At 42.4% G+C, this 15,694-nt stretch overlaps 1 protein-coding gene across 14 annotated transcripts in view; it reads right to left on the reverse strand.

Annotated features, from left to right (window-relative positions):
- Positions 1-4,892: 4,892 nt before the first annotated feature.
- The window catches only part of BBX (BBX high mobility group box domain containing), a 276,405-nt gene continuing 265,603 nt past the window's right edge, over positions 4,893-15,694 (reverse strand). For 10 of the 14 annotated variants that reach the window (XM_035000227.1, XM_035000232.1, XM_035000221.1 and 7 more), the window contains 2 exons: positions 14,973-15,159; positions 10,673-10,760 (listed from right to left, as the gene is read on the reverse strand). In XM_035000227.1, the coding sequence (XP_034856118.1) occupies positions 10,673-10,760; positions 14,973-15,159 (275 nt within the window). Of the gene's footprint in view, positions 10,761-14,972; positions 15,160-15,694 lie in introns of all 14 variants that reach the window. The other 4 variants (XM_035000231.1, XM_035000233.1, XM_035000230.1 and 1 more) reach the window with 1 other exon arrangement.

The raw sequence follows: 15,694 nt of genomic DNA on the forward strand, positions 1-15,694 counted from the left end.
GATTCTAGTTTGAATGGTGTCCTAGGGAGGATGGTGGCATGCTTAACAGTGGACCTTCTGCATCCCCCTTGGAATTTCGGGTGCCCTATCAGGTGGGCTTGTGCGGGTGAAGACAGTCATTGTTCCTGTGGCTTTAGCCAGGTCCTCAGCACAACTAGGTCCTTAAGGAATGTTGCTCCATAGTAACCCACTCATGGAAAGTCAGATCTTTGGGAAGTGGGGAGAGGAAGACCAATGAAGCCCTTTGGCAACACAGATCTCATTGGCAGTCTTCGTTGGGGGGGGGGGGGGGACAGACAGATGCCTGATGAACTCCAAATTAAATTCTTGAAATTCTCAAACTTTTCTAAATTCATGCATAAATTACAGTGCAGTTTGTAGCCCTAAGAGAGATCATCTTGCTTTTTAAAGCACATACTTTCCGAGTGGAAAGAATTCCCTTAACTATCAATCCCTAAAAAGGGGACGGGGGTTGATTTGGCCATACTGAGATGAATATTTAGTTTAAAAAGTAGATCCACCGCCTTCAGTGAAGTACTCCCAAAGGGGAGGTAATCCTGCAGTCCCAGATAAGAATAGGTACTTCCTTCTAGTAAAGCCCTTATTTTTTTATTTTAAGGTTTACTTATTTCTTTGAGAGAGACAGAGAGAGAGCATGAGCAGGGGGATGGGGGCGGGGGCGGCAGAGGGAGAGAGAAGCAGACTCCCCACTGAGCAGAGAGCCCGTGCGGGGCTTGATCCCAGGACCCCGGGATGATGACCTGAGTAGAAGGAAGACGTTTAACCAACTGAGCCACCCAGGCGCCCCAGTAAAGTCCTTTTTAATGACTGAGGATTAGCAAATAAAAGTCTCACATGCACACAGACCCCAACTGAAATAGTGGCAACACATCAAAAACTAGAATCTTTCCCAACAGTTCTTTCTTGCTCCAGTCATTCACCTCAGTCATGAAATCCTTACAGATATTCTCAGTGGAGAAGAAAGAAAGGGACACCTAATACAGCTTTTGTGTATGAAGGGTGCGAAAGCACGGAGGTGTGCCCTTGCTGAAGAAAAATGCAACAATTGGAAAAATTTCACCTCAGCAATACGCAAGACCTGAGACTATGATTGAGGAAAGGAGACAGCCAAGGGAGAAGGAAAAGAAAGTCAGAGAATCACACTCTCTGGCTATCAGAATTACCTCTAACTCTTAAGGCCAAATGCTGAAACCGTGCTGCTTGACCTTACCATTTCAAATATTCCTAGGCTGTGCCGAGGCTGAGCCGATGTGCTGTCTAATTGCTCAGGGGTCCCGGAGTCAACACAGCTGGGATGTTGCATGCCCCAGCACACACCTAAAAGAAATACACTGCATCATGGATCTTCCCCAAAGACTGTTATCTCATTCTTGTCATTCTCCGCGATCTGTGGCCTTGTCTTAGCAGCGATTTTTGTGCCAAGATCTCTTCTATGAGAAAGGGCTCTAAAAAAATAAAAATTTTAAAGTAGAACAGTAACACATTCCCATTTTTTTCCCCTTAAAGTCTCCGAAATGCAGATTACCAAGTTTCCCATGAGTTTATATGTAGCTTCTTCCTGACTGCCTTTGATTTTCATGCCCAACCTCATCTGTATTGCATTTCAATTAAAGAATGATGCAGGGGCGCCTGGGTGGCTCAGTCGTTAAGCATCTGCCTTCGGCTCAGGTCATGATACCAGGGTCCTGGGACCGAGCCCCGCATCAGGCTCCTTGCTCTGCGGGAAGCCTGCTTCTCCCTCTCCCACTCCCCTGCTTGTGTTCCCTCTCTCACTGTGTCTCTGTCAAATAAATAAATAAAATCTTAAAAAAAAAAAAAAAAAAAAGAATGTTGCAGATCTCTAACCCCCACTAGGCTATCCACACCCGCGCTAGGATATACACAGCGGAAGATGAGTCTTGTTGGGACTTGGCCCGTATCTAAGAGCAGCCATCCACTGCAGCTCTGCTGAACGATTAGATTGTTATAGGAGCAGGACAGAAACAATTTAATGGACATGAGGTGTGGATAACAAAGAACTCTTCGGAGTGAAAACAAGTGAGCTGAAATAATTTTCATGGGCTTTGAACAGAGAAGTGGAACAGAGCACTGTTTTTAAGCAATTTTTATTTTAACAAAAGTTTTGATTTTGATGGATACACAGTAAGTTTTAATGCAGGTAAGGCTAGCATCAGTGTGTTAAATACCTCATATTCTATTTACAAAAAGGGTTTAGATTTTCAAGGACTTGTGCAGAATATTGCTTTTATTTCTAATATAGTTATATAAATACCTAAGCTAAGATATAGTATGGGAGAAGTGAAAATTTAAAATTCTAAAACACCATCTGAATTTCTCCAGTATTTATCTCAAGGATTATATATCTTGGAGGAAAAATAATTATCTGTATCAATACTGCTTTCCTACTAAGTGTATTTCAAACACAAGCTTCAAATTAGATGGCAAATTACCTATTTTTACATCTACTGAGTGTATTTCTACTGTTTCTATGTATCTTTTCAATACGTTCCTGCTTGTTTCTGGAAGATATGAATTATAGTATCTATTCAATTTGCCTTTCATAAGCACCACAGATATGATGCCAAATAGTAGAAAAGATCAGGAAAACGTAATCATTATCCTTGAGCGCATTTCTTGGAAATCTTTTCACGCTGGCTTTAAAACCATTTTGACTTTTAGACATCGAACTTGAAAGACCTATTTGTATGAACTTTCCCTGGTCCCCTTTCATCCTCCATCATTCTCAAGAAAGTTTCAATCCTCACATCTTTCTTTTCTGACTCTGCAATATACAACCTTGAGACAAAATGACCTTTTGTAAAATTCCCTGGGGTGAGGGATCTCCAAGTGGGCTGAGCCTTCGAGTAGGAATTATCAATTTACCTCTTCCAGGAGGGGTTTCACTTTACGCTTTAATTTCTGGCCTGTTGATCCAGGATTTCAGATTTTTTTAAATCTTGGGCCACCTGCCTTCCAGAGCTCATCTAAAAATTTACCTCTACTGTTCCCCTACAACCAACATCGCTCTTGGGAGTTTGGGAGAGGAAAACATAAGTGGGAACAGGCTTGGAGGGAAAATTCCTGAAAATTTTACATAAAATTATAAAAGTTTTAGCCCCTGGGCCTTTTTAGACATTGTCTGGAAAAAAAGGGAAAGATCATAGGAAGCAAGACGAAAAATAAAGACGTACCAAGAAAAGGGTCTCTCTGATGATCTCTTTAGAAAACTGCGGATCAAGAAAGGTAAATATAGAGATATCCAATGTGAACAGCATAACCTAATTCCAAATAATCTTCACTCCAGCACGACTCTTCTTGTGGCTCACAGATTCCTTTTGCTTTGGGCAGGAAGCAAACGTATTTTTGGAATCGTGAGGGGGCGATACATTAAAAAAAAAGAAAATTTGTGCATATCAAAATATTTGTTTTTAAAGGCTGTATCTGAAGTATTTATACACGAAATCACACTTCTGGGATACGCAGAGCTAGGGTTGGGAGGTGAAATGAAGGAAAACGGGTGAAATACAAATGAAACTGGAACTGAGAAAACGTTGGTATTTGTTGGAGCTGGGCAATGGGCCCAGGGAGTTCAGTATGCTAGTCTCTTACCTCTGCATATATTTGAAAATTTCCATCCTTTCAAAAGGTGAAAAGGTTTCTGAAAAATGACGATTAACAATTTTATGTTTTCAGTATGCACAGAATGGCATCGGTGCTATTAGTTTTAGCTCCCTTATTGGTAACCACTTTACTTTTTCCTTGCAAGAGACTATGTTCTACCCCAAAGGATGGATGTATTGTAGAATCCACGTGGACCCATCAAACCACACATATGTATAACCTGTCATCTTTTGTCCTAGAATTTACATTCCTTGGTATGGAGCTCCCCGTCCCCAGCACAAGACATTTTATTCTCAGTAATTCAAAAAAGCGTGCCGGAGTACTAGAACATGTAATTCACCAAGCAGACTAATTTTATGGACAAATCCTATAGCGCTACATATACAAGTGTGAGTTACCTACGTGAATGTAACGTGTTCTGAGTTTTCTATGCCATGTTATCTCCTGACAGAGCTTACTCCTAATGCATCAGGCCCTTACAAATTTATTTGAAAAAGGGAGCTAGCTATACTTACGGTCTCTTTTGAATATACTTAAATATACCGACCTTCGAGTTGAGTAAAAATGAAATCCACAATTAGCATTTAATGGCCATTCCCCTTACAGGCACTATGCCAACATTTTCCTATGTATTTCCTTTTCATCCTAGCAGAAATGTGAGGAGGCATTATCACCACCATCATTTAGTAAGTGAGGTGGAGTTCAGGGAGGTTGAGAAACCCAATAATAAATGGGTAGAACCAGACTTTGAAGCGAGTCTGTCTGAACGCAAAGCCTGCAATATCATTATACCCTGTATTTATACACCGCACGCCCATGGGCATGTGCTATTCTGAAAGATTAAGAGAACATCCAAGGTTCTAAGGTTCGGGACATTGTATTCAGCAAAACTGAGGTCTGAATTTATACTCTGGGTTATAGTCTTAATGCTATCACTTCAGTTTGATTACAGTTCGGGGGAAGTTGGTATGTTTTGCCAGGAGGCTCTCCTAAGTAGCAGAAGGAAGCCTATTTTCTTTCTTGTCAGGCTGATTTCTACTCCACCCATAAGGGGAAAGCAACTCGGGCGGTTCAAACATGGGGAGTCTCAGGCAAACAGTTTGGGGGAGACCAGCATTTGACATTCGGACATAGCTGAGATATCTTTTGTTAAAGTATTTTCCCTACTGTTTTTCACAGATAGGGTCTCCTGAAGGCACCAACCCTCTGGCTAGGAGTGTGAACGTCAAGAAATATATTTGAATAATCTCTTTAAAATATTTCAAATTTTTATTAAATATTTTTATTCAGTTTTAAGATCACAGTTAAAGTACTTTAGCATGTTATACACATGACTTACATGTGCAATTTTTAGAGATATCAAATTAAGTATAAGATTTTGAAGAAAGAAATTATATAAATGTGTATATTGACCTTTACTACACATACATCTAAGAAAGCAATAATTCTGTTGTACCATTAAGTGGAAATCATTTATTACATGGCATGTTTACACCAACTCTAAAGAGAACCAAGCCAATTTCTGAAAGCAAAAAAATGAGCGATTCAGTCATGCTGAAACTGTCAACAGACTTCAGACCCGGTGGTCAAATGAAGCTACGGTTAATTTATGACATGTAAGTAAGCAATTCAAACCTATGAGAAAAGTTCATAATCTGGTACATGGAATCTCAGGTGGTTTTTATTTTTTTCTTTTGGACAAATTCCTGAGAGCAAGAGACTTGTTTAGTGCGAAGGAAATGAGAAGAACGTTGCTGAGCACGTGCTGAGCTCCAGGTCACAAACCTGCCTCACCCCCAGTTCTGCTGCTCTCACAGCTGAGGCACTAACGTGAGGCGTCAGGGGACACGAGCCAGCCCCTGGGGGCTGCAAAGGGACAGCGGTGTTAGTTCGCAAAACCCACGTGCCTCTGGGATTCAGGTTAGAGCCTGTGAGGTATGATTTGCGGTGTGGGTGGGAGGGTGTGGAGGCATCGAATTAGGTCCTTGTTACTCGCGGTAACTGGTTCTGGCCCAAGGTACTGGGCGATCTTTGGAAGGAGTAGTAATTCTCATGATAACTAGTTCTGCGCACAAAAATCGATTTGAGGGCAGGATCAATTCTGACCACGGACTGCAACAAGGAAACGGTGGCCATAGAACTTAGTACAAGGTTTCCTCCTTTCAATTTATTAGCATAAGTCCTACCACCACAAATAAGATTTGGCCAGGAGAGGACACTCTTTTTTGGGTGTGAGGAAAATGTATACTTCTATTTTTTTAAGGAAAGCATAGCACAAACAGATGGAGGTGTATCAGGGGAGTCAAACAGATTTGTCTTGTTATTCATTATTTTGTCACTTCTTTCATCTGAGATGTAAAGAAAATAGTGTCCCCAGTGAACAGGACAAGGTGTTTTAATATGGAGTATAATAAACTTAGCTATCATTTCCACACTAAAGCAAAGCAGTCCATCAAACCCTGAATACTTCACCAGACATACCTGGTAAGATAAACTGAACAACTGTTTCTTATTATAAGTACGATGTTAGTCAATCTAAATAAGATAATTAAAAAAAAAAAATCCCAAAACTCAAATAAAAACAAAATCCAAATCTAGTTCTTTGGGAATGCTTGTATAAATAAAAACAACAGCTAATTAACAATTAGTACACTCTGTGTAAGGTGCAAAACAAGGTCCTATGTGGGGAAAGCTAAAATTTAATTTCCACCTAGCAGTCACTCTGAATACTTTATAGGTCAGATGTAGTAATGACATTTGCTTCTACTGCCCATTTTCAGCAATACATTGTTCTCTCTGGAGAAGGCGGTCTGGGAAGTCACAACACTGCAGTGGGAAACAGTGGCACTGAAGGGAGGAGCAAGGAAGGACAAAGCTCGCCAACAGGACTTACTGAAAAGAACTTTTGAAGCTGAGGTCGCCCGTTAGGATTGGCCTCACGTGAGGGCCCGAGGGAGCAGTGCAATCAAAGGCGAGTCTCCTCAACAGCATCACGGACACCTCGACTCCCCCTTTACAAAGGGGCAGTTCCAGGCCTTGCTGGACTTCCTTCTCCCCAGCGAGGCGGTGGCGCTTCCCTTCTGCTGTGTGGTCGCCGGCCGCCGGCCTCCAGAACGCTTGGAATTCATACAGTAGTTCAGCAGGCAGCACGGTCCCACTGCTTCACATTAATGCCAAACGCCAAACTTGGAACAGAGTTATTGGGTACCCTCCTTCCCTCCCCCCATCCCCACCCTGAACAAACAAAACATGTCATTCAGTTTCCGGCTTACTCCTGGTTCACTGTATCAATTTATAATTTGCTTGAGATTTTACAGAGGTGCAAACTTTTCCATACGATGAGCCAAAGACTGCAGAGTGCAAACAAAATTTTCTAGGACTTAGGCAGAGTAGCATCTGACTGGATAACAAAGTGACAGGGAATAAACCTGTTGGAATATAAATAACCAGACCAGTTCAGATGCTCCTTTTTGTTCAGAGTGTTCCACCTTTTTTTTTTCCTCCAGCAGTTTTAATGGCAGGAACTAGAATCAGTGATAATGTGGGAATGATTTCAGCATGGCTTTGAGCTGGCATTGGTAGAAAGCTCATCAGACAGAACTCAATGAACACAGTTCTGGTATTTGTGGGGAAAAGACCGTCAGAATCACAACAGTATGACTTATCCTTATAAAAGGGCTTTGACGAATTACGTTTTGATCTAAAATCTGGGAACTAACTTAATTTGGGGATAAGAACCTGTATCATCAATGTGGCTGGGGGACATTTTTCCTTTTCCTAATCTCATTACAGTTATTCAAAGGAATAAAAACTTAAGAAGGATGTCTTACAGTATTTTTCTTCTTTCACTCAGCTTCGTACAGCTGCAGCTTCAGTTACTATAATATACTCTACACACTTCAAAATTACATAGGAAAATACCCAGAATAACTAAATAAATAAAAGGCTAAAGAAACTGGAACAGTACTGCGTCTCCATCTGAGACGAAATCATCCACTTCGGCATCACAGAGAAGGGCTAGGACAATTTTTTTCAAAAGATTTATATACAGGTTTGAATCCAGAAATTAAGGTTAAAAGCATAAATATCGATAATTTCAACTAGATTCAGAATGGTTTTTCAGAAAGATATGATACAACAATTTAGAATAAAACAAAGCAGAAAAGCATCATATTTTGGTTTGCTTGAGATATACATAAGGTGCAACAACTTTTTCTCTTGAGGATGCTTGTGGGACAAATGTTAGTGTCGATGGTGTTTGCTGGCAGATTAAAGTACACACCATAGCAATATGATTTTCCAAAATATAAAAGAATGAGAGAAATGAAATGAAAATGATAGATGGGGGGCACTACAAGTTGGTCTGAAATATTTGTGCTAACAAATGTTGTTACCTGAAAATACCAACACCCCTCTCCAGCGGATTCAGGGCATGAGAAAAGCACTATTATTGAAATCAAGACTTCACTCAGAGAAACAAGGCGAGTGTCTAAAGGACTATAAAGCTTTGCAGGATTTCTGCTACTCTCAGTGCCTAACCGCTTAAAAATTAAGCATTTCTACAAAAAGGTTTTTTTTTTTTTTTTAAGTATCTGAAAACAGTCATATCCAGTAGATTGCCCTCCCACCCCACCCCTGCCTAAGGGAAAAGCCACTGAGGTTTAGGAAAAGCAGATCAAGTAAGATATTAATCACATAGAAAAAAGTAATCTTTTGTTTTGCTTCTTTTTAAAAAAGGTCCCATGAATATACAGCAATCTCTTAAGGAAATCTAGTGAAATGTAACTGGAGGACTGAAGGAGGGTGCTCTGGCAAAAATAGATCTATTCTAACGTGTTCTATAGAATAACAAGTTAGTACCATTGTCAAGGTGCATGTTCTGCACCAAACAATTTTTGTTGTTGGTTTCTTTTTCTTTTGGATTTTTAGCTAATTATAATTTCTAAATCACTGCTAGCAAGTGGTCCAAAAACTCCAACAGCCACCAACACCGGGACCCAGCAATTTTCAAACATTCACTTTGTGTTTTGAAGTTTAGAAAATCTTAATAAAACAGCATCGTAGTAAAAATCTTACGCTAAAATCTGGGGCTGCTCACCTGATTTATTTCTATGTGAATAGGGTTAAGCTTTAACCTCTGACTAACCTAGCTTACTATTTCCTTCTTCCTCCATGCCCACAATGATTATGCATTTTTGAGGACACCGTTCCAATGCTCTGCTGCCCTCTTTACCTGCTTTGGAAAAAAAAAAAACAACAACAAACAAACCAAATCCCTATATTCTTTTTCAATTCTGTTAGTATGTTGTACATATTTTCCAGCACCGAAACTGAAGTAATATCTACAACTATGGAAAGCTAAACCTAGTCAGTACTAACAGAGTCATTTTTTTTTTTTTTTTGTATGGCTATTAGGTCAAATTACAATTAGAAAAAAAAAATCACCATTACAATTGAGTCAAGTATAAATAAGAAAGCTAGGTAAAACCTTGTAAACTGTTACCATGTAGAGATCTAATTCAAAAGCTTTGAACTCGAACTAACGCTATCAAAATTCTGCCAGTTTGAAAACCAATAAAAATTATTGCTGGAATCCAATAATTAAAATTTGGTAGTTTGTGCTGCGATGCGCGAGTGGGGATACACTCTGTGCTATGGACAAATACCCTGTAAAATCGGTAGCCTCCGGCTAATTCTATCACTCTGCATGTGTTGCTAGGAAACAAGACACTGTGAATGTCAGGTGGTTAAGTCAATATGTCGAACATTCTAATAAGCCCGGTAATCCGCTTGGCACCGGCATGTGTACGGTTGGTTTAATGTCCAAAAGCAACAGAACACAGAAAGGAAACAAACTTGCAGGTGGCTCTAGGACTAAGACTCCCACCCTGGTCAAGCATACCTCCCTCATCATTTATTCCATACCTCCTTCACAACACACAACTCGAAATGGCTCTAGAACCCTGCAGTGGTAATCAGGCTGTGCATAGCGGCTGCTACCCGTCCAGTCTGTTGGGGATGGATGGAAAAGGTCTGTAGCTCAAAGTCCACATGAAGTGAGTGTCTTCAATGTGTTCAGAATAGTGAAGTAATACTAAGGTCACTTCTGAATAATATTTTTCTTTTTTTTTTTTTTTTTTGTTTGTATGAACGATCCGTTGGTCACTTAGACCCCTGTGTAAAAAATAAAAAGAATCCTCAAGGCATGAAAACATCAGTATTCTGTAATCTGCAGGACTCTTCCCCTGTCTGGGAAAATATTTGCCACAATGTGCCCCAAGCAAATTCTTCTTGGTCACTCAAGGCTAAGAAAAAAATTCCGCTTGTAAGAATTCTAATTTTTTCTCTTTCTCTCTCTCTTTTTTTTGCCAGCAAACTACCACTCTGGTGGCAAATATATAAAAGTGCAGAATATATGGACCACGAGGCCGAGCATACACCGCTAACAATGGTACATCTGCCTGCCCGTGCTGCTTGGGAGTCTCTGGAACAGGCTTTTTAATATTATTCTACAATATAAATGTAGGTATAACCTATTATATAAACCATCTTAGAACTTAAATCTCCATGTACAAAAAAGACTAAGAATATCTAATAATAACTAGTGCAGTGCGTCAGTTTTTGTTTTTTTGTTTTGTTTTTGTTTTGAAAGAATAACTAGGTAATATACGAAACTAGTTTCACACTCTCTGGTTGGTAAAAGAGATGCTGGATGAGCTACAGTAAAGGCAGCCTCTTACCAAGTTACCACCTATTACCGTCAAAAGCCTTCAATAGAAAGCAAAGCTCCAGGATCATGCCGTTTCTGCTCATTACCAGACAGATAACATCACCCTCAGAGGCTCTGGGTTCCAAGAGAACACACCGGCCCAGGATGCTAACTTCCGCTTCAAGTGAATCTGGGCCGCGCAGGGCAACGAGCACTTGTTCGCAGTCTGTCTTTCCCACCACACGGACTCGCTAGCATCCCTCGGTAAAGACAAGGCTAGGGTAGTAGGTAAAGCACAATGTTTTACAACTAAAGGGCGCTTCACTGGTCAGCGCAGGAAATAAGTACAGGAGCCTGGGGCATTTCTTTTGGCTGTCCGTCGTGCGTGAGCGGAGTTGACCTCTGACCTCTGCAAAACAAGGAGAAGGACAAAGAAGTCACCCACTGAGAATATGTTATCAGGAGGAGGAGAGGATGATGAGTGCCCGGTTAAGAGTTTTCCGGTATCATAATCCCTAAGGCTGACTTGTTACTTAATGCTCTTTCTTATCTCGGTTCCCCTCACATGACTTAAAAACATACTCTGCCCCCAAATAACCACCTCCATTTCGCAGAGGTGGAACCTGAAGTGCCACCAGGTTTGGGGCGACTCCGTGAGAAGCGGGGAACTTTCAGTCAAGGGCTGCGGTTCTAAGACAACATTCTTCCTCTTGATCCACTGATACTAAAATAGGAACCATGCCTTTCCTCGAGCTGCCCAAGGGGAAAACTCTCCTGTACTAACTGATCACCTCCAGGCTCATTTCCTAAGCTATATAATAATCAACCCAATTTAAATGTAAGGCCAATTAAAACAACGGTCCCTGAGACCAGAGGGCCTGTGACTCCAACACAGATGAAGGAAAAGACAAAAGTCTCACAGGCACACGGTGAGCATGTGCTCAGGGAAGGCGGCAAGGAGACACGGGCTTTGGAGTGTGTGTAAATCGGGGCGGCGTGGGCCAAGTCAACACATGCGGGAGAGGGGACTCCAGACATGACCAGCAAGTTCACCGAAATACCCATCATTTGGATTGGAACTACACCAGACTGACCTGATTTCTCATTTGGCTTTTGGTAAGTGAGTAGGAAAAAATTTACTTCACCGTTATAATAAGGAAACCCTTCACACTCTTGGTAATTTCTGTAGAGCTTCTCATTCTAAAAAGACGGGATGGGGCACCTCCCTGACATTTCCCAGCAGGCCTCCCGAAGACCAGATGCCATCCACTCGCGGCTCTGGCCTCCCGTGGTCTGCACAGCAGAAATCGTTGGCTTCTGGTGGCTTGACCTACTCAACACCGTATCTTCGTAGAACAAAAGGAGCTACTTAAAAATTCAAATTGTATCTTTTTCATCGCTACACCCAAGTTTCTTTCTCTTGATACACACACACAAAAATAGTGTTGATAAATTACAACATTTGGGGACTTCAGAATTCAATAATCACTTAGCCTAAGATATTAGGATTTTAGAAAAACAAAACATGTGTTATAATCAAACCTCTGGATTAATCTGTTCATTCATGTGGGGATGCTGTAAGCACCAACTGTTCAACATGTTCAACTCTTTGTTCAAGAAAGATGAAATTCAAAGGCTGTTTTTTTTTACCTTTAAGATTGAATCTGTAACAATATTACAACAGCTGAAAAGAATTTTAATAAGTAGTGAAAAAGGAAACATTAAGAAGAAAAAAGAAAAGTGAAAGCTGGGAAAGTACAGTATACAGAAAAGAGCAACAGGGACAGAGAGAGATTGGGGTGGAAGCCAGCTGAGTCCAAGGAAAGAGCAAAGAAGGCGGGAGCCTGACGTGGCTCAAGCTGACTGACGGCACAGGCCCCGGTTGGTGGAAGCGGCAGCGAGAGGCGTCATGATGTCCCCGCACATGACAGATGCCTGCTCAAGCAGCAAGCTCGCGGGAGCAAAGGTAAAGACCCCGGAGTTCGAAGATCTTAGTGCAAAGCTGAACTCAGTTTGGCTGTGCATTCTTGGCAAGTTAATCGTCTGCAACATCGTTAAAAAGATATCAAAAAGACACCACCCCCCCCCCAGCCGGCAGGGCTGATTTTACGACTAAATTTAATGAGCTTTCCCTCATGAAACCCCTAGTAAATAAACAGGCTCTCCACGAAGGTTTATTCCAACTTCGTATTTCCTGCATCTTGCAAAACTGCCTAGGTTGGGTTTCTGAACTTAATGTTAGGATTTCTCATGGCAAGAATGCAGTATATTTCGGGGCGCCTGGGTGGCTCAGTCGTTAAGCATCTGCCTTCAGCTCAGGTCATGATCCCAGGGTCCTGGGATCGAGCCCCACATCGGGCACCCTGCTCCGCGGGAGGCCTGCTTCTCCCTCTCCACTCCCTCTGCTTGTGTTCCCTCTCTAGCTGTCTCTCTGTGTCAAATAAATAAATAAAATCTTTAAAAAAAAAAAAAAGAATGCAGTATATTTCTACCCCTAACTCTGTTGATCACCCTCTAAATTATGAACCTGGGTCGTGCCTAAGCAGTCATTAATTGCTGTGCAACCCAGGTAAAATTACATGAGGCCTATAGGTAGAGGGCAGTCTGGTAGCTCTAACAGGTAAGGGCTAAAATTACAACTAAGATTCTTCAGGGGGATCTGCTTTTCTAGAAATTAAGAACACTAACCATCTGTGTAACTGACAGTAAGATTCTAGTATGCAATCCTATTCTTTCTAATGGGAGGTTTTAAAGACAAGAACCTTTGCCCACACCATTTTCTCTGTGCCTGCTGGTGAACTTAGGTGGGCATGCTTCAAGAACACATCATTTACTCATCTACCCATTCATTTGTTCATTCATCCACTGGTGTACCAAGAGCTAGGGAAGCCAGGGACAGGAGGATTAAAACCAGTGCCCTGCTTTCAAAATATACTGGGAAGAGACAGATATATCAATGAATAATTACAACCCAGTGTGGCAGCTGGTCTGGGAGTGTACGCACAGGGACTTCAGGAGGAAGACCGAGACCAGAGACGGAAGGAGGGTCGGCAGTTTGCCCGAGAAGGGGGTGTACAAAGCCAAGAGGCTGGCTTAGCTAGGTGGCATCAGGTGATGCCATGGGATGGCAGGGGAGCGAGGACGGGGTGGTGGAGAGGAGAATGGCAAGCTTTGCTGCTGTCGCAAGCCGGCAGTCCCGGGAGGTTGCTTAGCAGAGCCAGGGTGTGACCACAGTCATGTTCAGAGGGGAATGCCAGCAGCAGCAAGGGGCCTGCGTGATAGACTTTTCTGAGCCCTGAATTATGATCCCCTCTGACTTCTTACATTGCCTCTTATTTCCAATATTTATGGGGCACTTAGGAAGATGCAGGCATACAGTTCTTCTTCTTGCATGCGTAGAAGTCTGTCCTCTGTATTCGACTGTAAAACCCCACGAGTGGACAACTGTGTGTTCTCTCCTTCAGAGACGTGAACAGGTTTTAACAATGTCTGTGAGCATTCACTTGGTATTAGGCACTTGCAGTATACGCAAGAAAAGGAATTTGACTTCTTGGAACTATCTAGAGGCGATTTGTGAGGAAGCTCTAGAACTGTAATATGACAGGTAAAGAGCAAGAAGCAAACAAAGCTTATGTCAGGGCCTCCTAAACATGGATGTGGAAAAGGGGAGTGAAGCCCAACGGGTGGGTATGGAAGTTGTGCTAGATCTAAAATTCCCGTACTGAAGACTGAAAGTCTGGCAAAGTAGCTCATCTGTGTGTAAGCCATCCTGAATAAAAGTATGAAATACCCGAATTTACAAATGGCTTTTCTGCCTTCCCAAAGGGTCCATTAAATAGCAGAATACCCAGTTATACACTTAGAACTTAATATACTTTCTGTGAGGCTTTCCTGAGTTCAAAAGGCCTTCAGATCTATGATCCCATGTGATCGTTACAGCTCTGTGATTCTTTGGGTATATCATTATGCTCACTGGAAGATGAGAAAACCAAGGCCGGGAGAAATGTATGACTTTTTAGCAAACAGACAAAGACAAATCCAGGCCTCCTGCCCTCCAGGACTCAGGTGACAAAAGGCTTCTTCCTGACCACCTTGCAGGAGCATCACCACCACGACCAGTACCATCCTCAAGGGGCGTTTCCTATGTGCCAGTGCTGGGGCATTAGCTCATTCCACGGAACACCTCTATGAAATGAGTGCCACCTACACCCATTTCACAGAAGAAAAACTGAAGGGTAGAGAGGTCAGTGACCCATCTTGCTCAAGAACTTGCAGTTTGCACCTGATGGATGCAGGACTCAAACCGAGGACTGAGGCCTGACCTCGAAGCACACACTTAATGATTAGATAATACTGCTTCTCTGCTCTCCCAGGCTTTTTATGGAAATGAAGTTTAGCCACAGAATAACAGATTCAAAATGAGGTACTTGGCTGAGTCTATTTTCCTATATTAACCCACACTGCTAATTACGACATGACTTGCTCTCGAACCAAGTCTCGTGAACCGCCACTCATCGAGTCAGAAAGTAGGACTCGGCTTCCATGTGGCTCTACCCCTGCTCCACACAACGGGGTTAGGCTGACCGGGAGCCCCGACATCCTGGCGGAGCACACCACTCACCTGTGCACATTTTCCATGGCGGCCACTTCTGCCAGCGCGGCGAGACTGAAGAACGCAGACACGGCTGGCATCTCCGGAGTGCTGCTCCGCGTCTCCGCGGCCTCGGGGTTGTGGCAGCCTTCGTCATGGCAGCCTGTCTCGGTCACTTTTGGGAGACTCCTCTGCAGCTGCTCCTTTGGTTTGTCATCTGTGGCGAAAGGGAAATTCATCACGAGAGGATCACTGTGTTCTCTCCAGAGAAGGGACACCGAGGAAACTCGGCGCCAGACCATGTGAAATGAGCTACTATTCTTTGTTCACTTGTCATCCACCGAATACGAAGGCTTTTACGGATTCTCTTCTCCCATGGTAATAACACTCTTTTATCAAGCTCAATTGCAACTACGGACAGTGTTATGCCCTGAAACTAAGTGGAAGAGAAGCTGTGTTTTATCCAAGGTCAAAGAATAGGTTAGTCTCAGAGTTAAGAGGGAGAAATGGGCTTTGACCAAAATAAAACTGATGGGACTTTTGCGAGGGGGCCTGTGGATGCTCTAAAAGGCCCCTAAAAGCCCAACTGAGCAAACATTTCTGATGAAGCTGTAGGATGCCCTGCTATGGCAACCTGAACATTTGGTTTGCTGTGACACCAACATTTAGGATGGCCTAAACTAATCCCAAAGATATCAGTCAATCCCAGTGAGATCCCAAGTTGTTATTCCTGTTCTGAAGACCTACTGGAA

This window comes from Mirounga leonina, unplaced genomic scaffold, assembly GCF_011800145.1.
Source record: "Mirounga leonina isolate KUSES-001 unplaced genomic scaffold, KU_Mleo_1.0 Mir_115, whole genome shotgun sequence".
In the NCBI taxonomy this organism is placed as follows: Eukaryota; Metazoa; Chordata; class Mammalia; order Carnivora; family Phocidae; genus Mirounga; species Mirounga leonina.